Source organism: Aspergillus affinis, assembly GCF_023601865.1.
Source record: "Aspergillus affinis strain CMG 70 chromosome Unknown NODE_123_length_106781_cov_87_563250, whole genome shotgun sequence".
NCBI lineage: Eukaryota > Fungi > Ascomycota > Eurotiomycetes > Eurotiales > Aspergillaceae > Aspergillus > Aspergillus affinis.
The window spans coordinates 43182-68871 of record NW_026515904.1 but is presented as its reverse complement, the minus strand read 5'-3'; the positions used below and the strand labels follow the sequence as shown (position 1 = coordinate 68871).

Here is a 25690-nt window from a genome sequence, read left to right as displayed (position 1 = left end):
CATTATATAGACTTTTGTTGTGGTATAGAATGACATCCACTCCCGGCATGACATTATGTAGCATAATGTTATGTTATAACAGCGCTCTGATCTGACGGTTGATTTGCCAGAACTTTGCTGCAAGAATTCTCGTTATGCTTGACATCTGTAGTATCTTCTTCTTCTGAATTATGTGGTCGTGTTATTTCTAACTCTCATTAATGTTGTCCTCGCACGGCTGAGCCCCCAGCACGAATCTGTGTCGGCACAAGTTAAGTTCTTCTTATATAGGTACTATATTGTTCATCCATTATAAAAAGCAATTTCAAATTATTTCGTAAATTTCGTATATAAAACGCCTATGCTAGAATGGAGATTTTGCTCCGAAACGCCATATCCTGCTATCATACATGTCATTCCTAGAAAAAGCAAAGCAAACCATCAACATAAAAGACAAGTCACAGCAGCACTGCAAACACCACCTTAATGCACCCGGAACTTGTTCGTTCCGAGATACTCATCAAACCGATCCGGAAGACCTGATGGCTCCACCACTGCAACATAGGTGTCCGGTCGAAGTAGGTAAGCTGCATCCTTTTGCAGCCCAACGCTCTGATACTTCTCGTTCCACAGAAAGTCCGTCAGGTGCACTTCGTTCCTCCGACACCAATCCACTAGCTTCTCATCAGCTTGGCCATATACATGCACCTGCCACGAAATCGCATCAAGACTGTCAAAGTTGTCAACATCCCCCACCGGAGCCCAGGGCAGACGATCGCCGCCTTGAATTTCCCCGACATTCCCCGTCGACAAGCTGCTGTTTCGATAGTTGATCAACGTCTGCGACATACCGCGGAAGACTCTATGTCGGAACCTCTCGAAGCGCGTCATAAACGGGGCCGCGTACGGGATGATCCACGTCCGGAAGAAACTGACGAGATATCCATTCCCGACGATCGAATTAAACGCCCAATCTGTGGTTTGCACAAGGGTGGTTGCAAACGCGCGACGCTCGACCTCGTACGTCTCCAGCAATACAGGATCTGCTTTCCCCTGGACCACGGCGGCCAGCTTCCAGGCTAGATTGATCGCGTCGCCGATTCCGGTGTTCATTCCCTGCCCGCCTACAGGGCTATGAATGTGTCCTGCGTCGCCGACTAGGAACACACGATCTTTTCGGAACGTTTTCGCCAGCCGATGATGTACCCGGTACGTCGTGAACCAGTTGACTTTGCTCACGTCCAGCTGCATGTTCTTGCGCATCGACGGCGCCAGATCGTCGAATGTGATCCCGGCCGGGTCTTTCGTGATATGACTCTCGTCAATGGCCCCTGAGATCCGAGCGTTCTTGCCAGCGTCGAACGCAAACAGGAGACAAAAGTCCGACTGGTTAAACGAGACATGCGCTTCGCCGTTCATCGTCGGTCCGCTGGCTTCGATATCCGCCACGAAGAACAGCTGCGTGTAGGTGTCCCCTTCGAACTCGATCCCGCTGAGATGCCGAACCGCGGAATGCGCCCCGTCGCAACCGACTAGATAGGTTGCCTCGCGCGTCCCGATCTCCCCGTCCTCCGTGCTCTTCAGTCTCGCGCTCACATACGTCTCATGATCATCAATCCCAACCAATTCGCGATTCCGATCCACGTAGACACCCATCTCATTCAATCGTCTCTCGAGCACCCGCTCGTGCACGTCCTGCGAGAGAATGAAGACGAACGGGTACGGTGTTAACCCTTTCCCGACTTCGCCGATGGGCACGCGTGCGCGATACGAGCCTTCCGACCATATGTTCGTGGCTTCGACTTTGTGGCCTAGCGAGAGGAGCTCGTCGGATAGGTCCAGTTGGCGGTAGAGTTCGAGGGTTCGGGCGTGGATGGCAAGGGCTCGGGATGTTGAGGGTGTGGAGTGGGCTTTGTCGATGATTTGTACGCGGATGTTTTGGCGGGTTAGCCAGAGGGCGAGCACGAGGCCGGTTGGGCCGGCGCCAATTATGAGGACATCGGTGGGTGGTGTTGGCATGTTGGGGTTTGGTTGTGTAGTATAATGCAAGAAGTGTGTTGTTTTGGGACATAAAATTTTTATGAGGGTCGTTGCTCCCTATTTATACTTGATACGTGCAAACCTCCGCCTCTGCAGACTGTATACTCAGCCTGGGGCCATGATGCCCCGTGATGCGATCACTGGGCTCGCGATGACTCTATCTGAGTAGATCATCGTCTCTTGGCCCTCCAAGATGCCTGAAGGGGGATGCCCTCCCGTGAATCCCCGACGTCCGGACATTCCCGGGATTCCGAGATTCCGACCGGTCGGGCATCTGAAGACCGACGCCGACTGACTCATACTCCGCATCAGCCCTACGAGGATGTAGTAGTAACTGGAACAATTTCATATTACGATTAACAGAGCTAACTAACTGAATAATAGAAGAGACTGAGCGGTCATGGTTGCGATTTTGTTCATTAATGATCACCCGGAAACCAGGTCCTTGGTAAGTCACACTCACTCGATCGACTCCGTCGCAGTCGCCGTCGCAGCCACCGCGGCCGGCTGATCGACGCGGGCGTTGCCTTCGCCGTGAACGCAGTACGCGTACCCGGTCAAGAGGTTCGTGCAGTTGCGGTTTAATTCCGGGTTCCACTGCTGCAGCTGCGCCATGGTGATCCCGAACTGGGCTTGCAGTTTGGCGCAGTAATCGCTTTGTTGGACGACGTACCACTGTTTGGGTTGAGATGTTAGCAAGCAATTCTATCTAATTCACGCTTTTGGGGGGTGTCGCTCATAGTGGAAGGGAAACGGGCCAGGGACAAAAGGCACAGGGCAGGAATACAAAGGGGAGAAAGAGACAGGTATGTATACCTCGAAACAGTTCGGCGTGGTCCCGCTGGCCGTGGGACCCGGAGCAGACACGTATACCGACGTGGTGGTTATTAGTGTGGTGGACGGTTTGTTCCAGTCGGCCATGGGAAGCGTGCAGTAGTATAGACCGGAAATGAGGTTCGTGCAATCGGCATTGAGGTCCGGGTTGATGGCTCGGAATAATTCCAGACTGATGCCGGCGTTGGAGACGATGCGTTGGCAGTAGTCGCCGGAATGGACGAGGTAGTACCTGGTACGAGGTATATCAGCATGATAATCTATAACTGGGGTGGTTATGGATGCTAACCTTCCGCATTTTGACGTTGTGCCTCTGGCTACTGGGCCCGGCGGCGCCACCGTGGCTGTCGCGTACGGGGTGGACGCGGTCGAGGTGGCCTGGGTCGGGGTGGTGACGGTCGAGTTTCCAGCTGCAGGATCGCTGACGCAGAGCTGGTCGCCGATGATCAGGTTCGTGCAATCGGCGTTGATGAAGCTATTCCAAGATTGCAGTTGCGCGAGAGTGACCCGGTACGTGTTTGCAATCTTCCAGCACGTGTCGCCGGACTGGACGGTGTGTTGCTGACAGGCGACTGCGTCTACTGACCATTTCCTTTTGTTGTTGTCACGAACGATGTCGCGTTTGACGTTGTGTTGTACGGTCAGTGGTGTCGGCGAGTCTGGGTTTGGGGACGAGTCCTTTGCGGATGATGTGGGATAGACCGGGTAAAATTGATGGAGGATGATGTATGGGCTGGAGCCCTGTTCGTCTAAGGGATCGTCGTAGTCGTAGAGATCTGCGCATGTTAGACATATTTTTTGTTTTCTAGATAGAACACGCACAGTCATCGAGCTCCGCCTCAGGTCCTTTCCCGCAGGCGTACTTGTAGTTGATCCAGATGCTATCCCCGTACGCAGTAGCAGGAACACCAGGCCAGGGGTCCATGTCATTTCTACAAGCCCAAACCACCGATTCGTGATAGTGAGCGAGGGACCGGTGGCAGGTACGGGTGCATATGGACGACAAGTCCATCAGGTCATTGGAGCGGTTCTCGTCCACACTCGTCCGGAAATAGGCACTGCACGAGATTGGAGTAGTCATGGCATCCTCGCAGTCTGCAGATAGCCATCCGTACACTGCCGGCGTACTAGTTCTCTGGATAAAATCATTATTGAGAACAAAGAACGGCGGATGGACAGAAAGCCCAAGGGCAGAGAAATGGAGCCAAGCGAGGAAGGTAGGTAGAAAGAAAGCCATTTTCAGAAACATCGGCTTCTCGAGCTTTCTTGTTCACAAGAAAATCACAAACATACAGGCCATCCTGTTGGGATTTTAAATGCTATTTAGCTGCCTAGTCGACTCCCTACCCTCTTGTCTGTTCGATTGGACATGTTCGAACTGGTCTCTCGCCAAGGTATGGGACGACTTGTAAGACATCTTTTCCGTCTTTTCTGCGGCAGCTTCCCGACGGTACGACCTCCTTGTTGCTCAGTGGATGGGGAAGTTCGTTCATTCCTGGCTCTTCCGCAAGGACTTGGATCTCATCCGAATGGCTGGTGTGGGGCGAGGCATTGGATGGGTTCAAGATTCATGCATGATGTCCCGCTTTTTCCAGGGTCGGGCTGCAACGCCATGAGATTGGCTGTTCTACCCAAGCATCTCGTCATTTTCACATGGAGCTGCAGATCAGGGTCGTACTGTTAGGTCATCCAATATCATAGTTTGCTTCTCGGCTGCCGATCTGCAAGACTGTCCGGAGATGAAGGATTGTCTGTGAGACCGTTTGTGTTGCTCTGAAGACCATTAGTAACCTCTATGTTTTGCAGATTGCCGCGAATATTTCAGAAATCTAAGGGGTTATCTGTTCATTGCTATATTTACCAGAATAGTTAGGCAGCCCGATCTTGAATCTCCTGCGGACACCCCTCACGTTGCATCGTGATAATGCAACCTCCAGTTGAGTCACAGCGTTGCACAAAGCCATCTTAAACAGGAGTTCTTGCAGCTACAACCCCTCATTCATGCCACTCATATCGCCACCCTTGCATCACTTCTCTGCTCCTACAGGTCCTGTGTCTGACAGGTTCATACAGGAGGCAAGGGGTAGGTAAACCCCGGCCTGAAAGCGGGGATGGACCAGCTGAGCAAGCCGGGGTAGCCCGGATTGGAATTTGTCCTCGTCAGAGGAGGTATGACAGCTTGCTTGGTTTCTTAGGGTAATACAACGAGCAACTACCTAGGACTACCGAGGAGGTTCTCGTTACAGGCTGAGCCCTGCCGGGCCGCTCTGGATACTACCTTACTGAGATGACACAATAGCAAATCACGGTTCTTATGCTACTGTTGGCCTGTCCTAGAAGCTTGGATGCAAGTACCCCTATTCTCGAAAATATCCCATCACGTAACAATATTGAACAATATCACACTTGGATTTTTCACTGTCAACTTGATATATAGCTCCAGCATCAGATCCTAGATCCTATTCTGTCTAAAAAATGATAGGGTCAAGCATCGACCTTTCCAGTACCATAGATCTCGCATCCCGTTGCGTTTGAATGATAATAAACAAAGTGAGAGAAAATGCCTTTCTTATGCTCCAGTGCCCATCTTGTTGATTGAACGACTGTCAAGCAGTCCATGTCCTACATATGTACAATGAGCCATCCTCGTGATAGTGTTCTTAGCTGCATTGGACCGTTGTTTGGGCGAATTTCAAACTGTCCCGTTAAAGGATCATGTGTTGATAATGGGCCCCTGCGGCCACATTCCAAATCTTCGTCTATCATGGTTTGGAATGCGGGGTATCAAGCCTTCTCGCATGTATACCAGAGCCATCGGTGTCTACTTCTTCTCGTACCGAATGTAGGTTAGTTGGATTAATTGCTTGTAGGCAGCAAACAAGTCTTTCATGGTGTTGCCCGCATGAAATAGCTATGGCTATGTGATTGCGGCCGAGGCATCTACAGCGCCTGGAATTCTTGGAGATTGAATCTCATAGTACTCACGATAATGGAATCTGACAGCATGGCTGACGATGAAATTGGTGGAATGCTTGATCAATTCTATGCAGCGAGGCTGCAGACTAGCTAACTATCTACGATCGCTTTGTGGGTCATGTGGTGCACTAAACTACATTCGGAAAGTCAGACATGCGAGGCACCGCCAACAGAATCTGTTGATATATCAAGTACTACAAGGACTGAACCCTAGTCAGCTGGCTTTTTGGTCTAGTTAGAAGTCCGAACGATTGTCAACATTTTACTCATACCTTTATCGATACGTGACATTGCTACGCAAACGGGTTATTATTTACACAATGCATGAATATATTCTGATTCGGAATATGTTTCAGGAGTACTCACCGAAAACATTCCCCATTCGCGAGCCTCAAACAAACTATTTCTGGCAATTTATCATTTTCAGGACGCTATAAGATTGCAACACTTTCAGAAACAAGAAACTATGAAGGAGTGGTGGGTCGGCTGCGAGACTCCAGGCAGCAAGGCACTACCTAAGGCATCACGTCACCAAGGTCTGACTCGCACTTTACTTCTTAGGCAGGTGCGAAAGTCAGGTCACGTGTAATGTAATGACTCAGCCGCCGGAGCAGGGTTGCCACTCCGGGCCAATCATTATTGTTGGACATTGTCTCTTCCTCCCCTCCTTCTCCCTTCTCCAACTCCCACAACTAAAATGGGTGCCACTCGGTACAATGCCTCGGCTTCATCGTCAGAGAAGAAGCGTCTTAGAGACCGTCGGGCGCAACAGAACATGCGTCAGAAAAAAGAGAATTTGATCAAGTCTCTCGAAGACAAAGTCGAATTCTGCGAGCGACATCACACCGGTGGCTCGATCCAAGAGTACATGGAGACCATCGAGAGCCTCCGCAGGGAAAACGAGGCCCTTCGCGACGAGATTCAATCGTTGAAAGCAGTCCCAAGTTTTCTGCCGGATGATTCGCAGTTTCCAACATCTTCATCAATAACTGGACCTATCCAATTATTCGGGGACCTGGACCATCCAGAGAAAACACATTCTTCACAGGAGACGTCGTCAACACAGACATCTGAAACGAGCTGGGACCTCGCACCGATCGGTCCTGGCGAGCAAGGAAGACTCTTGGGGCAGGTCTTGAGCCATCTGAGCAATTCATCTTTTCTAGCCCCTCCACTCATTTCGGACGAGGCGTTGCACTTCCCCAGAGCGTCATTTCCCGACCTAGCTCAAACAATACCGAATTCCGATCCCATTTCGTGTTTGGTTCCGATAAGCTCCTACGGCGACAATGCATTCCTTTTACCCGGTCACTGTCCATGGTTGTCATATCCAGAACTCATTGCTGGCTGTTCACCATTACCGTCCCCGCTCGATATCCTTCACGGCACTAAGCATAACTTCTTGGCTGACCAGATCAACCAACGCATGCGACTACGTCGGGTTCTGGACCCCGAGTGTCTAGGATTTGGCTGGCTTTGCTATCTGTTCAGCAAATGGCGAACCACTCCGAATCCCACGACATTTGCGCGGCTTCCACCGTTCATGCACCCGGTCGTGGCACAATTTCAGCGGGGCTACCCTAACGCCTTAGACCTTCCCGTGTGGCCGCAATTGCGAAGGAATCTGATCAAAAATTGGCGTCGATACGACTATTTTGAGCTAGTCGGCTATTTGTCCTGTTGTGCGAGGGTCCGGTGGCCCTTTGCTGAACCGATCCTCGAGCGCGATGCTAGTGACAATTTGCAAATACGACAGGACTTCTTAGACACTGTGACCCGGGAGAGTGGGTGGGGCCTGGCGTCGGAATTCATTGAGAAGTATCCCGAGCTATTGGAGGGAATGGATGTTGAGGCTGTTAGGTTCCGGATGGATGTGCTCTAAGGTTAAAGAAAAAGGGCTGGATTCGTATCCCTGTTCCTCCGGGTGGCTCGCGCTTGCCGATATTGGCGGTAACGTGACAAGGGTGCACATGACGCTAGACAGCCTCGACTCGGCCTCGCATCTCACTCGTTTTCACTCCATCACCCTCATCGGTTCTGGCGATTGTTCTTCAAACGCCCCGCCCCGCCCAGTTCTTCATGAGCGCATCCTAATCCCACATGGCAAGCGCCAGCGATAAATTCGTTTACTACAAAACCCTGTCGCACGATGATTGTACTGTGGGCTGGATTTGCGCGCTCCCCGTGGTGCTGACAGCGGCAAAGGGAATGTTGGATAAGAGGTCAGTTTCTGAATTTTGGCCGCGCGGATTTCGCTAAAAATGATGGTTGTCGATAGACACGAGTCCTTGCCACAACCCACAAATGATAATAACAACTATGTTCTTGGCGAAGTGGCCGGCCACAACGTCGTCATTGCATGTCTCCCCATCGGTGAATACGGAACGACATCTGCCGCCACGGTCGCAGCGCAAATGCTTTTGACCTTCTCCCAAATTCGCTGCGGTTTAATGGTGGGGATTGGCGGAGGAGTGCCAACTACCGTGGATATTCGATTGGGAGATGTTGTCGTGAGCAACCCGACCGATGGGTATGGAGGGGTCATTCATATGACTACGGGAAGTCAGCCGGGGGAGTTTCGTGAGAACTGGGATGTTGAACATGCCGCCACAAAACCTCCGCACCGCGACTGCGAACCTGCGATCTGAACACCAGATGCGACCGAATCGAATCCCCGAATTAATGACTGGGATGGGTAGAATATCCCCAGATGTCGGAGATCCTAGACGTCGACCGCAGTGTAGATGATCTATACTCCGTAGATTATGCACATACAAGCGGGCATGATATATGTTCTGATTGTGACCGATCAAAATTAATGGAGAGAGAACCTAGACTCTCGTAAAATCCCTAAATTCATTCCGGCCTCGTGGCTTCTGGAAACCAAGTCATCAAGGATGCGAAGACTCGCGACCGATATGCTAAGGAGCTAGGGATTGTCTGTTTTGAAATGGATGCAGCGGGTCTTATGAATATTTCCCCTTGTTTGGTCATTCGAGGAATCTGCGACTATTCGGACTCTCATAAGAACAAGAAGTGGCAACCATACGCCGCAGCGACGGCGGCTGCGTATGCCAAAGAGTTTATTGTCAGTCACCTCACTTCCAGTGACACGTAATAGTGTTACGGCCACAAAAGCCCTAACAGGCCCCGGTAAGCAGTGTGCAGCTGTGCAGTTTCGCTCCTCCTTCCATTAATTGTCATCCTAGGGACACTCACGGTTGACGACCCTGCACGATTCTTGGCTCTATCGCAGCGGCCAGAATGGGCCCTTGTTCATCAAGGTAAGTCTCACGCTACCTCTGGTTTACATACTGTCTCTGATAATAGCTAGTGGAACAACCGAAAAATATCTTCCAGCGACTTTCCGATTACGACCCTGATCGAATCCATCGCAGTCATCTCTGGAACAGATGTCCAAACACTACTGAGTGGAGTGTAGAGAACCCAGCGTATAAAGCATGGCTGGACGGTAGTGCCTCTCCGTTTTTGTGGTTAACTGGCAAAAGTAAGCTCCGAGCATTAAAAATATCTGTTCATGTGTTTCTTCGAACCTAACAAATGACCAGTTGGATGTGGCAAAACACTTGTTTCGTATGTTTATATCAAGGATTGATCCTTTACATTCCACTAATCTTGGCTGAAAACACAGGAGCACTGGCATTCAACATCTTAAGGCCATTACTCAGGGCTCCCGATGCATTGTAGCTCACTTTTTCTACAGCCACTCGAACCGATCAAAATTAGAGGCAAGGCATGTATTCGAAAGTTATATCAAACAGATTGTGGGACATCTTGACTCGTTTCAGATTGCTTGCCCTGGTCCAATTCGGTCTTTCATCAAGAGGTTCTATGAAAATGATCAACAGATCCCCACTTTTAGTGAGATCGTACATGAGATCCTTGTCCCACTCTGTCACTCTCGGCCGGGGATTATATTTATCATGGATGGACTTGATGAGTGCTATCTATTGCAAATTCTCGAAGTCTTTGAGGCTCTACGAGAAATCTCTAGGCAGCGCTCCGTGAAAGTCTTCCTTTCCGGTCGAGAAGGACTTGATTTGCCTAGAGCTATCCCTAGTTGCGCCACAATAAACATAGCTGATGATGGCAGCAATGACGATCTTCGAGCTTTTGTCGAATGGAAAATTCAAACCAAGCTGAAGGAAAGACAACTGACAGAAAATGAGTCAGTACTTCAAGAAATCAGGGAAAGGCTTCTTGAAAAGGCCGGCCATATGTAAGCATAATCATCTCGGACATTTACTACAAGTAGAAGCTAACATACAGCGCTAAGGATATTGTGGGTCAATTTGCAGCTAGAAATGCTGTGGGATGAGTGCTACACAGATGGTGGGATCAGGCAAACTCTCAATAATTTGCCTAAGGATCTCAGCACAACGTACGACCGTTGTCTTGCTAGGATCAGCGGAAAGAGTAAAGGCTTGCAAGAAAGGTTTTGCCTTGGGTTTCTGTTGCACTAGAGCCATTTACTGGTAGCCAGCTTCAAGATGCGGTTGCATTGAATTTACGCACAGGTCTTCTTGATCTTGATGGTTTCGTGCCCGTCAAAGAGCTAGTCAAATATTGCGCGCATCTGATCACATGGAAGGTGAATGATGAGATCCATCTCTCCCACTACTCGATTTCTCGGTTTTTGGAAAGTAAAGGTGGAGGGCATGATTCCTGGTTTGCGGACATTGATCTTGATGATGAACGGGCAGCACTGGGTGACCTTTGCATGAAACATCTCCTTTCGCCGATATATTCTCGAGCGGTGGTGCCCATTGAAAAGCCCAAACAAGCCGCGGTAAATGCCGGGACTGTTATGCAGAGCCTGTGGACTCACATCCCTTACTTCAATCTGCTAGGCTTAAGAAGACCAAGAGAGTTGAAACACGATTGCCTTTACAGCGATCCACTGACAAATTCAAGCAAGAACCACCGTCTTTCTTCGAGTTTGCCAGGAGAAAATGGCTTCCACTCACTAAGTATCTCACTCAATCATCTAAAAATGGGACGAATTCGTGAAGCTTGTGTTAGACCAAAACTCGACTTGGAACATTCATCCTTGGGAGCCTTCGGGTATGTCCATGGACTCACATTATGCCGGTATTTTAGGTTACTCTATTGTGGAACACCACAACCCGCTCCTAGCTGTCTTGATGCGAGCGAGGGGTCTTCAACCACGCACTGATATTTTCCGGTTGCCACTCCACCCATACAACAACTTGCTGCCGCTCCATCTTGCTGCTACAGCTGGCAATGGCGATTGTTTGGTGCAAATAATGGGCCAAAGCACTTTTAACATGCTCGATGTGAGCGGCCAAACAGCTTTACACCACGCTGCTGTCATGGGTCATCTAGATGTTACTCAAATTTTACTTAGCAAATCCATGTTGGAAATCAACCAAGCAGACAATGACGGGCGTACGGCATTGCACCTGGCAGCATCACACGGACAAGAACATTTACTTGACACACTGTTTTTGTATAATGCGAATATCAATCAACAAGATGATTTAGGCCAGACAGCACTTCACCTGGCTGTGACGAACAAGAAGAGAAACCTTGCGAAAGCGCTGCTTGCACGACAGCCAGACATTTCAATTACCAATAAAGCTGCTCGATCACCACTCTCAATCGCTGCGCATGGCTCAGATGAAGCTATGGTTCGGTTGATTCTTCAAGCTGAATACCACTCTGGGAAGTTCCCGCATCCGGATGATTCTTTCATCAGTGTCGGATCGAGACTTATGATGCTCCTTGGAAACCCAATCGTCCCGTCTCCAGGGAACAAATCCGTCTCTGGGCAGCTTGATAACGATAGATACCCTTTGAAGGACGACCTTATGTTCGCGATAGCAGATACCATCCAACCACAAGATCTTGGGCTGAAAGCATGTGGATTATATATAAGGGTCATGCTCGAAGCTGGGGTAAAATAACAGTATCCGATGGCACACAAACTTCTTTTAGCTGCGGCGGCGTGTGGAAATAGTGAAATGGTTCGGCAGCTTGTCAAGAATAGGATTTCAGCAGACATCTCTACCATGGATTTTATCAACCAGCCTGACCATTCAGGGTTTGTTACGCGTGGTTTGGGGATCGAACAACGGAACAAACTGTCAAATATATTGCGGAACAACCCAATGGTCCTCGCAATAGAACAGGGCCACATTGAAATCATTGAACTGTTTTACAAGGATTGGTCGTATCAAATACTGAAGCATACAAAGCTACGCGATCAGCTCTCTAAACTAGCAGCCCAGCATTGGAGAGAGCATTTGCTATAGAGAATTAGAGAGGACATCTTACAAACAGATCGTGAAGCACTGAATTTGGCTTTAATGAGTTGGAACGTTAATATGATAAACCTGCTGCTCTCCAAAGCAGTGAAAATCACCAGTGAAACTGCCTTCATGGCTTTCAGGAACAAAACTGGCACAGTTTTGAGCAACATGGTTGAATGTGAACCATTGTGGCAGGAATTCGAGGCAAAAACAAGTGATGAACTTCTCCCTGCTCAGAGTTTAGCATCAAAAGCTAGCTTTTGCGGTCATGATGTCTAATGACATGGTGATCTGCTAACAGTGCTCCTAAGAGGTTTTTGGTAGAGGATTGAGGGGACATGTGTGACTAGATTAGCCAGTCACCGTGCGATTTGTTTTGAACAGCACTTCAAAAGTCCTGGAAGTCGGCTACTTGGCTATATACTATAATTCTCTCGTTTCTTACATCAATCATGATTGTCATGTCGAACACTAGTTGAGGGCAGCTTCTTTGAGCCGATCATGATGTGGTTTCTAGTGATCGAATAGTGGCAATGGACAGAACGGCCTTTATGGAGTATATGTAAAAATTTCGAACGAGGGCAATGTACGTACGCAACGCATCTGAATTGTCTGTTTGTTTTGACTCCTGCCAGATGAAACCTGCTACTAGACTGCATAGGAACCTATCAAAGGGATATGAATACAGGACGTGTGCTGTCTCCAGCTGAAAATACCTAAGAAGTCTACCAGTCAAGTCTGTATAGGGGTGACTTTTACTTCAAATCTGAACCCATGATCTCAACGCAAAGCATATGATATTATTCACCAGTCAGTAGTAACTGACACAAACGAGTGGATTATTTATTACACAGTAACGACTGACATAAGGGTAGGTATTAAAATCAAAACAGGAAGGAAACACTGAGCCTTGCTCAGACTAAGCTTCATAGACTAAAGCAACAGACCGGGAGAAGCTGAAGACATACCCAAAGACAGAGAAATTAGTGGGTGCTCGGCAATTCGCAGTCCTGGTTTGTGCTGATGTTCCGGATGCCAAAGTGCATCTACTCGTCGCAATCCTCAGGAGACTCAGAAGAAGAGTCGGCTTCACCTCCAGCGGATGATGAAGAGCCACTGCTGGATGAAGAGGAGGAAGAAGACGAGGAGCTGGAGGAAGAACTGGACGAGGAAGAGGAAGAGCTGCTGCTGCTGGCGGAGCCGGATCCGGAACCGCTAGCACCGCCACCAGCGTGGCCACCAGCGTTGCCTGCGACGCTTCCGCCAAGGTTTCCGCTGGCTCCTCCGCTGGCACTTCCGCCCGTATTTCCGCTGACGTCGGCACCTGCGTTTCCTTCAGTGTCACCATTGGCACTGCCGCTGACATCGCCACCTGCGCTGCCACCGATTCCTCCGCTGGCACTGCCGCCGGCTTTTCCGCCCGAGGTTCCGCTAACACCGGCTCCAGTGCTTCCTTCAGTATCTCCACCAGCACTTCCGGAGACGTCACCACCAGCACTTCCACCAGCAGTTCCGCTAACACCGGCACCGGTGCTTCCTTCGGTGTCGCCTCCTGCGCCAGCGCTTCCACCAGCACTGCCTCCGACGTCTCCGCTGGCACCGCCGCTGATTCCTCCACTGGCACTTCCTCCGGCACCTCCAGAAGCGCTGCCACCAATGTCGCCTCCAGCACTTCCGGAAGCAGCACCACTGGCTCCTCCGCTGGCACTGCCTCCGGAACCTCCAGAAGCACTACCACCGGCGCTCCCGGAGGCACCACCCTTTGCGCTGCCGCCAGTACTACCGGAGACATCTCCACCGGCACTACCTCCAGCGCCTCCAGAAACATCGCCACCAGCGCTGCCGGATGCACCACCGCTAACATCTCCGCTGGCGCTGCCTCCAGCACTTCCACTGCCGCCGGCACTACCGGAGACGTCACCACCAGCACTACCTCCAGCGCTTCCAGACACATCGCCACCAGCGCTGCCGGACGCACCACCGCTAGCATCTCCGCTAGCACTTCCCCCAGCGCTTCCAGAAGCGCTACCAGAAGCACCAGCGCTACCACTACCACCAAGGGCACCAGAAAGATCGCCTCCAAGACCAAGGCTGCCTCCGAGACCGGCACTTCCGCTGACATCAGCGCTGCCGCTGCCTCCCAACAGGCCGTGTTTGTGGGCCAGCCATGCCAGGAGACCGAAGGTACGGGACTCGAGATGATTGTGCTGCTCGGGGGTGTTGACGGCCTCGGCAACGGGAGCCAGGATTCTGGTGGGAACGCCAGCGTTCAAGGTGCGGTTGTAGGATGTCACAGACACCGGAACCGCGAGGGTAGAGGCGGCCGAGAAGGCGAGGGTGTAAAGAGCAATATGCATTTTGGAAGAGGGAATTAAAGACTGAAGTATTGAGTAAATGAAAAAAATAAAGAAGGAATATAGGATTATTAGGATTAAGAGTATTAGAGAAGAGAAGGAGTGAATTGAGTTTGATGATGATGATGGAGAAGGAGTTCGTGCGGTTCTGGGAGCCTTTATATAGCTTTTTCCTAGCCTGCTGTGCTCTCTATCTTAGGCATGCTGTTTGTATGACTTTGCACCTTGATAGTTATGGTTATTGTCAAGGCTCGACTAGAGAGTCATGTTGAAACGGTGCTATTCACTAAATGGATAGGATTGATTGTAGATCCGAGTTTCGAACAGGAGCACCCGCTCTGGGGTTGAGCTAGTGGTGAAACGCACTTGAGCTAAATATGGACGGTATTCCGGACCTTGCCATGTCAAGCAGAAGCCTTTTTCTCGGACTATCAGCTACCTATTTATTGTTCTATTGAATCCTCAGAACCAAACGGAAAACCATAATATCTTCAATATGCGCTCCCATACTGCGCTTCCCTGGTGGAAATATCTCCAATCAGAAAGCAACTAGGCCAATTACATCCGAAGATAACCCAGACGAACCCCAATTGCCAACACCAAAGCAAAAGGGGACTAGTTGAGGATCGTGTGAGCCCCATCCACATCACCAAGAGCAGCTCTGGCATCCGTCGTTTCTAGTCTAACCAGTAAACACATCTTAACCCTAGCTAACCCCGAGGAAAGGAGCTCTTTCCCCGACCTCGCTCATCAATCTAGTCCGTACCCGTTCAATCCCAAGCCAAATTTAGCAACTAAATGCTCCAACGACCCACCCTCGGAAAAAATAGAGTTCTCGATGTGGAGTATCGTGAGGCTTCGGGAAGTAGGAACGATAGAATGAACTACGCCCTAGTACCTGAAACAGCATAACGGGCCCACATAACTCAACTCAAGCAGGGAGTTCGTCTTTGCCCGAACGATGGTCGGGCAATTTTCTAGCCATGATTTGCGCTAGCAAATTCTGCTATAAATAACGGAGATCAAAACAGACGATGGTTTGAGCATTCTTTTCGGACTCCGGATGTAACCTCTAATCCTATCCCTATTCGGCGGCAGAGCTTGTCAAGCTAGGTTTTGAAACTGTTCCTGTAGTATAGTTTCTGGTAGCTTTGGTGTCATTTGTGACTAACATCTCTGTTCGCTCCGATGATTTTGCAACTGTTTGAATGGATATTTTGCGTACTACAACTCGCAGCCCAGAGATTAGCCCTCCTACAGGCTAGGGACGAATTGTCTCCGCTTTTAGCTGCGTAAAGAACGATCTGAAGATCACCTCAATCCACAATATTCTACAGTGGATAAGTTAGTTGTTGATGGAGTGAACGGAAGCCAAACGCTGGCCTGGGCAATATTTCCCCGACTACCCCTTTGTTAACAAGCTGTTTAATCGGTAGAGAGTCCGATAACACGAAACATGGTTAAAAACTAGCCAGAACCTAAATTCGGATGCTTTAAACCGATAGTCTATTCTTTTCTTTAGAATACAGACCGCTCCTGAGAGCATTATAATTACCTATAGGTCTGTTGGCCATCGTTCACCGCATATTATTTGCATTTCATGTCTCAAAGTCGAGTGTTATACCGTGAAATATTGCCTAGCAATATGTATATGAGCGAGGAGAGTGTTATTGGCTTTTCACACTTTGGAAATCTTCTATGCAAGGCTGGCCCTGACGGCAAGAGATCTACGAGTGGAATGGCAGATGATACCCTATAGGACATGTTCCACTGCTGTAACCATGGTTTGTTACTTGCAGTCGGACCATGGGGGAAATACTGGGGACGGGAAGTGCTCCACGGGATGTCGCTTCATCTAGATCATATGGGGATAGCTGAAACGTACAATAGGTACTTTGTGCGCTTACATTGAGCAGGACGGTGGCATGACTCGCTATGTCCATTAATAGCAGCGGGCTGGCTGTATAGCTCTGCGTGGTACGATGATATAGAGGGTATTTTGGGGGAATTCACTACATCAATATACTTCTTATCATTGTAGTTTGATATCTGTGCTTCTTTGTCAACATGATTTGTCATTGGTTGCCAGATCCCGTAAAATGATCACTAAACAAGTAAAGCTTTGCCTGGCTATTCATCGGACTACGTCATGAAAGAGACTTCTTGGTCCTAGATCAAATTATGCAACATTCACATGCATAGACTTGCGCCATAAAATGAAGATATTTCACATCTCAGAATAAACTTGATAATGGCTTTTATGCACTAAAACCATGAGATTATTCAAGTATCGTTGTCAGTATCACAATATCGTGTCGACTTCTAACTAGACTAAAACGCTCAGCTGGCTGATGGTGTGCTTGCAGTACCTGATATGTCAACAAAGCCTCCTACAGTATATGCTAACTATGATCTCCTTTTCCAGTTCAAAAACACACCTCTGTGATAACCTCAGGAATGAAGAAATGATCTTTATTGTAGGCTAGTTACGAGACACTAGGTTGAGGAAAGAAGAAGAAGAAAACAGCGATTTACTGCATGAAGCAGTAAACAAACCCACTCTATGGGACAAATGAATCAAACAGTGCAAACACCCTGGTGTAGGGCGTTGCTTAGGACGTCACAGCCTCCATGCCGGGACCTACAGATGGTTCAAAACAAAGAAATTTGCATGGGAAAATAGCATTTCCATAAGAGCAACAAAGGAATTTGGTGGCCATGCGGGGGAACCCACCCAATACATAATGTGATTGTATGTATGGTGGACAAAGAAACTCTTTGCAAAGCCTCAACATCTCAGGGTTGCTCCGTCCACTAGACTAAACGTCTTCTTTGAGTACTGCGCCAAACCCATTATGTTTTCGGGGACCTCAACCTACGTCGGGCCCCTTCCAATACTAACCATTGTCGTATTTTTCCTGAAAGGCTTAGATAACAAATGGCTATCTTTGGTGACAAAAGAGCATCATGATTGACAGCTTCTCAAGTTTGGTGTATAAATAGTTCGATTTTTCCAGTGGAAGAAGAAGAATCATCAACATATACATCGATAACATCTCTTCCACACTCACACTTTTCCCAAATCAAGTCCTCTCAACATACCCAAGCTAACCCACTCACTCACCACCGACTCACCCTCCAAGCTCGTAACATGTTTCCTTCGTCTTCAGGCGTACTCCACTGCTCCTTCTGCCGCAGAACGCCGCCGATGGCCAGCTGCTACGCCAAGGGTCATATCCACGTGTGCCCGATGTGCAAAAACAAGTACTCCGGCGCCCTTGATAAATGCCCTCACTGCAATCCCTCCACCACTGACGAGTTCCGCCGTCCTACCATGACGATCCAGAAACCCAAGACCCCAATGTCGGGGTCTTCCCGCCTCACCGTCACTGCCAAGATGGTGTACGCAGACGGCCCGGATCGAACGATAACGGTTGACGAGATCAAGGAGGCTCAGTCCACCGAGTCTTCTGCTTCTGAGCAGGAGTCTGCTGGGGAGAGCGGTGTAGTTCACGAGCAAGAAGAGGTTCCTGTAACTGATGATGAGTCGACTCATGAGGATCATGACGACGCAGAGAGTCCCGATGATGAATCCGACGTGATGGCTTCTGCTGAGGAGACTCCTGCTGAGAATTCCCCTTTTGAAGGGGTTCCTAATGAGGAGGCTCCTATTGAAGAGGCCTCTGTTGAAGCTCCTGTTGAGGATGCGCCTGTTGTGGTTGTTCCTGCTGAAGATTCCCCCGCCCCGAAAACCTTAGAAGAGAAGCTGTCTCAGCTGGCTCCTCTCGAGATCCCGGATCGCGAGGCCGAAGTCGAGCAAGAGCTCAGCGGCAATGAGGCTGAGGTTGAAGTCATCCGTGATACTCCCGAGGATCTTTTTTCCGAGACTGCGAAGATGATGCAGGCGTTGAGCCAGCCTCGACAGGAGGTCGAGAAGGTTGCAGAAAAGCCTGAGCGGGCATCCACTTCACCAGTAAAGAACGGAGTGACCCGGGGAAAGTCTGTCAAGCACCTTGCAGCTCAGCTCAACCAGACTTCTGAGAACTCCTCGTGCAGCCGTGGCCGATGCTCCGTCCATGGCAAGCGGACTGCTCAGGCCTCTGACAAGAAGGCAGAGTTTGTCCGTCCTGCGCTGACCAAGACCAAGACTAACCACGCACCTCACCAGATGCGGGGACCGGGTGACAAGTCTAACGAGGAGCTTGGTGAGTGCTTCTAGATGGCTATCCAGTCATTTTCTCGGCATTTTATTTGTCTCGGCTTTTTGGTTTGCGAATGAGCTGTAATTTCTTATGTTGTGGTGTGTTTGCTGATCAGAATATCTTGTGTCTCTATTTGTTTTCGGTTTCAGCATATATATAAGAAACTCAACAGAAATATATACGCCTAGTTTTATCATTCTGTTTCCATTTTACTGTAGAGTCTAGATCTCCAGACGCTCAGAACGGACTGTGCAGCTGTACGGAAAGATGCTGATGTCGGATTGTCCTCAGGCGAGCTCCGAGGGCAAAATTCTGCTTTTGTAAATGTGCTCTTGATCCGTACCACGTAAGATATTTCTCGTCTGGTGGAATCTTGGTAATGAACAGACTGTTGTTAAGTTAGTAGGACTTTCCGCCTTGCCTTATTCCTTTGTTCGGATCCGAGTGTGCTATGTCCTGTTGTTCGGATCCGAAGGCCCGGATCCGACAGCTTACTCCACACCAATCGCATTTACAGGGTCCTCTTTGTATAAATTATTAACTTCGACGCCCATATCTCTTCGTCTTCATCTTCATTCTCAATCCGAGTTCTTCATACGTCTAGTCTTCAGTCTAGCTCCTCCGTCTTTCCCTTTGAGATTTTCTTATTGCAATTATATCACCACAAAGATGCACGTTCTTGTTATCGGTGGCAGTGGACGCACTGGCAAGCTTACTATCAACGAGCTTCTTAGCAAAGGTGAGTTCCGACTCCGCGGGCACATTATAGATTACCAGCTAACACTCGACAGGACATCAAGTTACTACTCTCGCCAGAAACCCGTCCGCATTGGAAACCCTTCCCGGCTTGAACATCATCAAAGGTAGGCTACAAACTTCTTTTTATATGACTAAGGGTTCTTGCTAATTAAATTGCAGGAACACCGACAGACCTAACAGGCGTTCGAACTGCCTTCAAACATAACATCCCAGGCGCAGTGATCGTGACTCTAAGCGCCCCCAGGGCCACAGAGAGTCCCTTCTCGGCTCCTAATCCCGACCCTCGTCTTATGACCAACTGCAATGAGCACGTGGTCACGGTCATGAAAGAGTATGGCGTCCGCAAGATCGTCATCATGCAAGCGTTTGGCGTGGCTGAGTCGTGGTCTAACATGCCCTGCGCGATGCGTCTGCTCATGAGCAAGTCGAACATGATCTACCAATACAATGATCATAATGAGACAGAACGTCTAATTCGGGCTAGTGGACTGGACTATGTCTTTGTTCGTCCCACTCGTCTGGTGGAGACTGACGAAGAGAAGGTGAAGGTGTGGCCGAATCATGGCAAAGGTGTTCCTTTGATGGCCACTATCAGTCGGGTCAGCGTTGCGCGCTGGCTTGTTGATGCGGTAGAGACTGATAAATGGGATCGATCTGCTCCTGTCATCACTAATTGAGGAGTGACACAATTCTAGACTCAACCTTATTTGCACGGCGTTTGGTTATATATAGCTCGGTGGGTGATATTTGGAATGATCATTATATTTTGCTATTATTTTTATTCTCTTCAGCCCACTCATTCTCATTCATTCACACTAAGTATACATCTATGCATCTCTTTTATAGTGTTGAGTCTCTAATGTACATTGTTTTGGGCGACGCGTCGAAAGGGAGGAACGGATTACCGAAAACGGCAAAGCGTAAACACAACTAAATTAGGACTGCCATTGTGGCTGGACCGGGCAACCGTAGCTAGGAGCGATGATGATCGTCAGCCTCTTTTTCTCTCCGCCCGAGATGCGTCCATCAAGGCCCCATACAGACGTGAACCTATCTCAGCCAATATCTACTGGTCCAGTGTAAGACGTCACAATTTTCATAAATGCATAGCCAATTCTAACAGCTTGGTTAGAAATTTGCCGGAATCGCAGCCATGGATGATAGCCAAATATCTCGCAAACGGCCTCGGCCTGTAGTCTCGTGTTTGCGATGCAGGGAGAAAAAATTGAAGTGTGACCGGCTGTCTCCATGTGTGAATTGCACGAAGGCTGCATGCCCTGCAGAATGCACGTATAGTCAAGGCTCAGGGGCTTCCGATCGACCTGCCAAGGCTAGACGAGCCCCGACTAGTACGGACGCTGTGACAAACGACCAGCATCCTGACCGGCGGAGCGAGGAACCAGGAAATGTTGGGGTTAGTGGCATTATTGAAGATCTCCAGCAGCGGGTTGCTAAGCTAGAGGAACTTCTTTCTGTTCGGTCCGGCTCTGTGAACTGCAATCAAGTGCCGGGGGTTTCAATTCCAGATGTCAGGTACGAAGACGATTTCTGGTCTCTGGCTACAGTCTGCTAATTATGAAGAATTAAAAGAGATGAAATCGAAGAGTCAGAAGTATCAGTTTCACTCCAAGGTACGGTTGTGGTGAAGGGGAACCGAACTCGGTACCACGGTCAGAATACTAGAGGCTCGCTTCTAAAACAGGTGATTGGCATTTCTTCCGACCGGTATAGAAACTTGACTGACAAGATGAACAGTTCCCGGATGCCAAGCGGTACATTGATCAATTCATCCAAGATCCAGTCATGATGGGTTTGGCTAAGGAAGTTCAGTTCCTTCAAAATAAGTCGCGAGGGGCGTCAAATTCTCCCGCGAGTGTCTTAGGTTCCGAATTCTCTCCAGAGCTGATGCAACTTCGAACACACCTACCTCCTAAAGCGGTATGTGACCAGCTGGTGGAGTTATACTGGCGTAATTTTGAAGGGGTGTTGCGAGTCCTCCACATACCTTCTTTTCTTCGCCAATACACGCAGTTCTGGGCCGATCTTGACAGTGACAACGACCGGTCGAGTGTTTTTCTTCCTCTCATTACAGCTGTTATGACAGTGTCAATTAAGGTGGCCGATCCTAACACTAAACTGGGCAATCAACCGGCGTGGGAGTACCTTAATAACGCAGCGGTTAATTTCATTCGAATGTGGCAGTGTACTCTCGGCAGGAAACAACAAACAGAAATTGCCACGCTGCAGATTGGAGTGCTCGTTGTAATGGCTCGTCGACTCCGGTTAGAGTCTGCAGAAGAGATATGGAGGGCCACGGGCACTCTAGTTCGCTCGGCAATGGTGGTGGGGCTTCACTTGGACCTTTCCCAGTACAGAAACCTACCTGTCTTTCAAGCTGAGATTCGACGTCGGTTGTTGATTACAATCGCGGAAATGGACCTCCAGGCATCTATTGAATCAGGAATGCCAGTTATGATGCCAGATCTTTATTATGGAGCGCTCTCTCCTGCTAACCTCGACGATGCCGACTTCGACGACTCGACGGTTGAGCTACCACCTAGCAAGCCTTTGCATGAAGAGACAAAGTCTCTCACACAGGTAATTCTTGCTAGGTCGCTAAGGGCCCGTATCAATAGTATGATGTTTTTAAAGGATGTTGGTCCGAGGAAGAAAATCAAGGCAAGTCTGGAATATGGACGAGTGATATTAGAAGAAGAGTTACAACGGGTTCCGGATTCACTCAAGCTGGACTGCAATACTCAAGGTGATGAGACACCAGGACGTTTGCTAAACCTCATTCTACTGGATATTCACATCCGCAGACCCCTGCTTTGCCTTTACCGATCGATAGCTATGCTTGAGGATGAAGAGGCAGAAGGATACCATGCACTACAACAATTGTGTCTGGAATCGTCGTTAGCGATCTTATCATACCAGGATTATTTTGATCCCAGAGTGGCTGATCTGGATATCTCCAACTCGAATGTTTATTGGGATCTCTTCCAGGCACTCTGCAAAAATGACATTCTTTGGGCTGCGCTGAGTGTATGTGAGCATATAAAGGCTTCTGGACAAAATCAACACTCAGTGCAGACCCCATTCGGTAACCACAGTGTTGGTTCTTTGGCCAAACATACGCAGAATCCTAGCAAGGCTAGCATGATACGCACGATCGAAAGCACGCTGGATGCTTTGATTCGGAGACTTGGCGACTCCGGTACCAATATGAAAGACATTATCCTTCTTACAATCATTCTCCAATCAGTGCGATCTCGAGGCTCTGCTCAAGCGAAAGATCATTGGATGCAAGAAGGGGCAAAGAAGGCTTTCGCGGCCTGTAGACAGCACTTACTTCCTTCCGTGGCAAATGAGTTTGCAGCAGGGAATGTTGCCGATCTCGCGCAAATGGTAAGCTCTACTTCATCTGTTTGCATTCCTAACTTTTTCTGATGCATTTTTAGTTTCACCCAAACCAGGCATTGTTTTCTTCTAACAATACAACTGGATTCACGCCTCAGATTCAAATGCCAGGTCTTCTAGGACCTTCTTCTGCTTTGCTTGACGAATTCAACGATTTCCAAGAAAACATCTTTTCCTTCGACGACGCGTCATTTGCGTGGAACCCATAAAATCTGTGTTCTTTCTCTTCTGCAAAACAACACAAAAAAATGCCCTTTGGGATAATTTTCATCTTGCGAATCACCAATCGTTATTCAGTTGGTCTCCAACGAGCGACACAATGGCCTCCGGATCCGGTGCTCGGATCCGAAGTCGGCCGGATCCGAGCTGTGCTGGCGGCGAGGATCTGCAGCAATGGGAGGCATTTAATGTGGACATGATTGCTTCCAACATGCCATTTGCAAGATGACTACAAATTCTGACGGAATCCCCCGTGTTTTTCAATTAGAACCATCTCCTCAATCAACATTTCCCAAACCCACTCCCAAAGTCCATCCGCCAATCCTCTTGTGAAGCTTGCACAAAAATGACCTCCATTCAGAACGTCGCTATCATCGGTGCTGGCCTTTCAGGTCTCACTCTTGCCCTCGCATTACACAAGCAGTCCATCCGCTGCACTATCTACGAAGCGCGACCCGCGCCCCTCGACATCGGCGGCGCCATCATGCTGTCTCCCAACGCCCTCCGCATCCTCGATACCATAGGCGTCTACGAGCGCATTCACCCACATGGTTACAATTTTGACGAGCTACATTTCCGCTCTGCTAGCAATGAGCCCATCGATGTCTATGAATTCGGCAATGCCGAGAAATACAGCTACCGTGGCATGCGCATCTACCGCCACGTCCTCATCTCGCAGCTCTCGGCGCTCGCCGAGGAATCTAACATCCCAATTCAATACAACCGAAAATTCTCGCGTATCGTCTCCGAGACACCCACTGATGTCACTTGGCAATTCGCCGACGGAGCCGCTGAAAAAGCAACATGCCTCGTGGGAGCAGATGGCATCCACTCGCGCGTCCGCAAGTACCTCTACCCGGAGCTAGAGCCCAAGTTCACCAACATGATGGGGGTGACGGCCGCTGTGCCGACGGCGAATCTGAAGGTCCCCGAGGGATACGAGTTACCCGTGACGATCATAAACCCGCAGCATGGAGCGTTCGTCATAGCCCCGCAACAGCAAGACGGGTCGGAGGTGTTGATAGGGCGACAGAAGCGTGCGCCGGAGCTAGATCGTACGGGTTGGACCGCCCTCATGAACGACACGAACTGGTGCGTGGACTTTCTGCGTGAAGCGGCGGATGACTTTCCCCAGATTGTACGAAACGCGGTGTCGGATATCTCACCCGACAAAATCAACCTGTGGCCGTTCTACGTGGTGCCGAAGCTGGAGAGGTGGAATTCGAAACACTCTCGCGTGGTTATCCTGGGTGATGCGGCACATGCGATCGCGCCGACTTCGGGACAGGGCGTCAATCAGGCTTTTGAGGATGTGTATACGTACTCGTTGATACTGGCTAGGGCTGGGGAATCTCAACTTGATAGGGCGTTGCAGGCGTGGCAGCGTGGTCGACAGGAGCGGGTTGATAAGGTCCTGGAACTCAATGCACAAATCGACAAGCGGAGGATGCCGAAGCAGGGGGATCAGGATGATGTGGAAATGAGCGAGAAGTTTGATTTGGAGTGGCTGTATCGACCTGAGTTTGAGGCAATGGTTGAGGGATGGCTTCGCACGGAGGGCTTAGAGTAAATGCTTGTCAAATATCTTAGACGCCAATTTTCCTGTAGTGGGCGAGTTTCAAGTGTTGAATTTTCCTGTTTTCAGTCACTTCGATTCTATCAAAGCCCTTAATATCAGTTATAACCATCTTGACTTAAGCATGCAGGAAACACTGTTCCATGTGATCTCAATCTTAATCGCGCATTGTCGGCTAGAATTCCTCTTAGTATTGGCCGCAGCTCATTGAATACTAACTCAAGTTTATCATGACCTTCAATCAAATGACCAACTCATCCCACCCAACCAACACTCCCAGTACATATTTACTCTCCCTTCATTACCCCCCAATCTCCCTCCACCCAAGTCGAATTCATCTTAAACGCCTTAATCCTCCACAAACCGCCATCCCCCTCACGCGTGACAAGATCAACATAGTATAAACTCCCACCCAACAATCTCGGCTGATCCGCCTCCATGCCCTTTCCCGTGCGATAGTGCTGCGCGATCGACGATGCAGTCAGGGACGCCTCAGTTCCGCTGTCCGCAATATTGATCCGGATATTCGAGACGAAGTGCGTGGTGTCGAGCTTCGATACCGGGTCGAAACAGTCGGTGTGGATTGCTGCTAAGCCGGAGAGAACGCGTCCGTTGATCTCGAGCGTGGAGTCTGGGAGGAAGGCGGAACCGAATAGAGCAGAGTCTCCTGTGTCGAAGCCTAGGACACATCGGTAGACGGCGTCGGCGATGGCGTCACGGCCGGTTAGGGCTGGGGTGAGGGTGGCAGGGAGGCTGGGGATGGTTGTCATTGTGGGTGTTTCCGATTTAAACAAGGTATTAATTTGAGGATGGCTGGGTATGAACGTATTCGCGAATTCTGCGGGAAAATAACTGAATATAAGTCCCTTGTGGTCAGTGAGTACTTCTTGCTGTATGGTCCTTAACGCCGCTTATCCCCGCTGGCGGAGATAGCACTATGCCGAGATGTTGATGTAATGCTACCTGAAGAGAACAGGCAGATACAAAAAAAAACAAATGATTTTTGGGACTGCAGTGTCCAATTTTGGAACTTAAACT

General features: G+C 49.3%; 9 protein-coding genes across 9 annotated transcripts; 5 read left to right on the top strand and 4 right to left on the bottom strand.

Annotated features, from left to right (window-relative positions):
* Window positions 1–462: 462 nt before the first annotated feature.
* On the bottom strand, window positions 463–1998 carry KD926_001212 (putative FAD binding monooxygenase; the record flags this gene model as incomplete). The annotated part of the gene is made up of 1 exon (XM_053104900.1): window positions 463–1998. One exon carries the CDS (start codon window positions 1996–1998, stop codon window positions 463–465), a length of 1536 nt encoding a protein of 511 aa, XP_052951878.1.
* A 480-nt stretch (window positions 1999–2478) lies between these two features.
* On the bottom strand, window positions 2479–4090 carry KD926_001211 (uncharacterized protein; the record flags this gene model as incomplete). The annotated part of the gene is made up of 4 exons (XM_053104899.1): window positions 2479–2694; window positions 2836–3085; window positions 3143–3629; window positions 3676–4090. 4 exons carry the CDS (start codon window positions 4088–4090, stop codon window positions 2479–2481), a joined length of 1368 nt encoding a protein of 455 aa, XP_052951877.1.
* Window positions 4091–6526: 2436 nt separating this feature from the next.
* On the top strand, window positions 6527–7711 carry KD926_001210 (bZIP transcription factor; the record flags this gene model as incomplete). The annotated part of the gene is made up of 1 exon (XM_053104898.1): window positions 6527–7711. The coding sequence occupies one exon, from the start codon at window positions 6527–6529 to the stop codon at window positions 7709–7711; it is 1185 nt and encodes a 394-aa protein (XP_052951876.1).
* Window positions 7712–7929: 218 nt separating this feature from the next.
* Window positions 7930–11777, top strand: KD926_001209 (uncharacterized protein; the record flags this gene model as incomplete). Its single annotated transcript, XM_053104896.1, has 11 exons — window positions 7930–8051; window positions 8108–8391; window positions 8763–8898; window positions 8951–8982; window positions 9039–9113; window positions 9164–9337; window positions 9399–9423; window positions 9482–10069; window positions 10127–10266; window positions 10314–10639; window positions 10863–11777. 11 exons carry the CDS (start codon window positions 7930–7932, stop codon window positions 11775–11777), a joined length of 2817 nt encoding a protein of 938 aa, XP_052951875.1.
* A 1391-nt stretch (window positions 11778–13168) lies between these two features.
* KD926_001208 (uncharacterized protein) lies at window positions 13169–14479 on the bottom strand (the record flags this gene model as incomplete). Its single annotated transcript, XM_053104895.1, has 1 exon — window positions 13169–14479. One exon carries the CDS (start codon window positions 14477–14479, stop codon window positions 13169–13171), a length of 1311 nt encoding a protein of 436 aa, XP_052951874.1.
* Window positions 14480–17684: 3205 nt separating this feature from the next.
* KD926_001207 (uncharacterized protein) lies at window positions 17685–18695 on the top strand (the record flags this gene model as incomplete). Its single annotated transcript, XM_053104894.1, has 1 exon — window positions 17685–18695. One exon carries the CDS (start codon window positions 17685–17687, stop codon window positions 18693–18695), a length of 1011 nt encoding a protein of 336 aa, XP_052951873.1.
* A 652-nt stretch (window positions 18696–19347) lies between these two features.
* Window positions 19348–23066, top strand: KD926_001206 (Zn2Cys6 transcription factor; the record flags this gene model as incomplete). The annotated part of the gene is made up of 7 exons (XM_053104893.1): window positions 19348–19417; window positions 19470–19541; window positions 19597–20036; window positions 20570–20970; window positions 21028–21139; window positions 21193–22845; window positions 22899–23066. The coding sequence occupies 7 exons, from the start codon at window positions 19348–19350 to the stop codon at window positions 23064–23066; spliced, it is 2916 nt and encodes a 971-aa protein (XP_052951872.1).
* A 356-nt stretch (window positions 23067–23422) lies between these two features.
* On the top strand, window positions 23423–24646 carry KD926_001205 (FAD-dependent oxidoreductase; the record flags this gene model as incomplete). The annotated part of the gene is made up of 1 exon (XM_053104892.1): window positions 23423–24646. One exon carries the CDS (start codon window positions 23423–23425, stop codon window positions 24644–24646), a length of 1224 nt encoding a protein of 407 aa, XP_052951871.1.
* A 293-nt stretch (window positions 24647–24939) lies between these two features.
* On the bottom strand, window positions 24940–25422 carry KD926_001204 (nuclear transport factor 2 family protein; the record flags this gene model as incomplete). The annotated part of the gene is made up of 1 exon (XM_053104891.1): window positions 24940–25422. The coding sequence occupies one exon, from the start codon at window positions 25420–25422 to the stop codon at window positions 24940–24942; it is 483 nt and encodes a 160-aa protein (XP_052951870.1).
* Window positions 25423–25690: the final 268 nt, after the last annotated feature.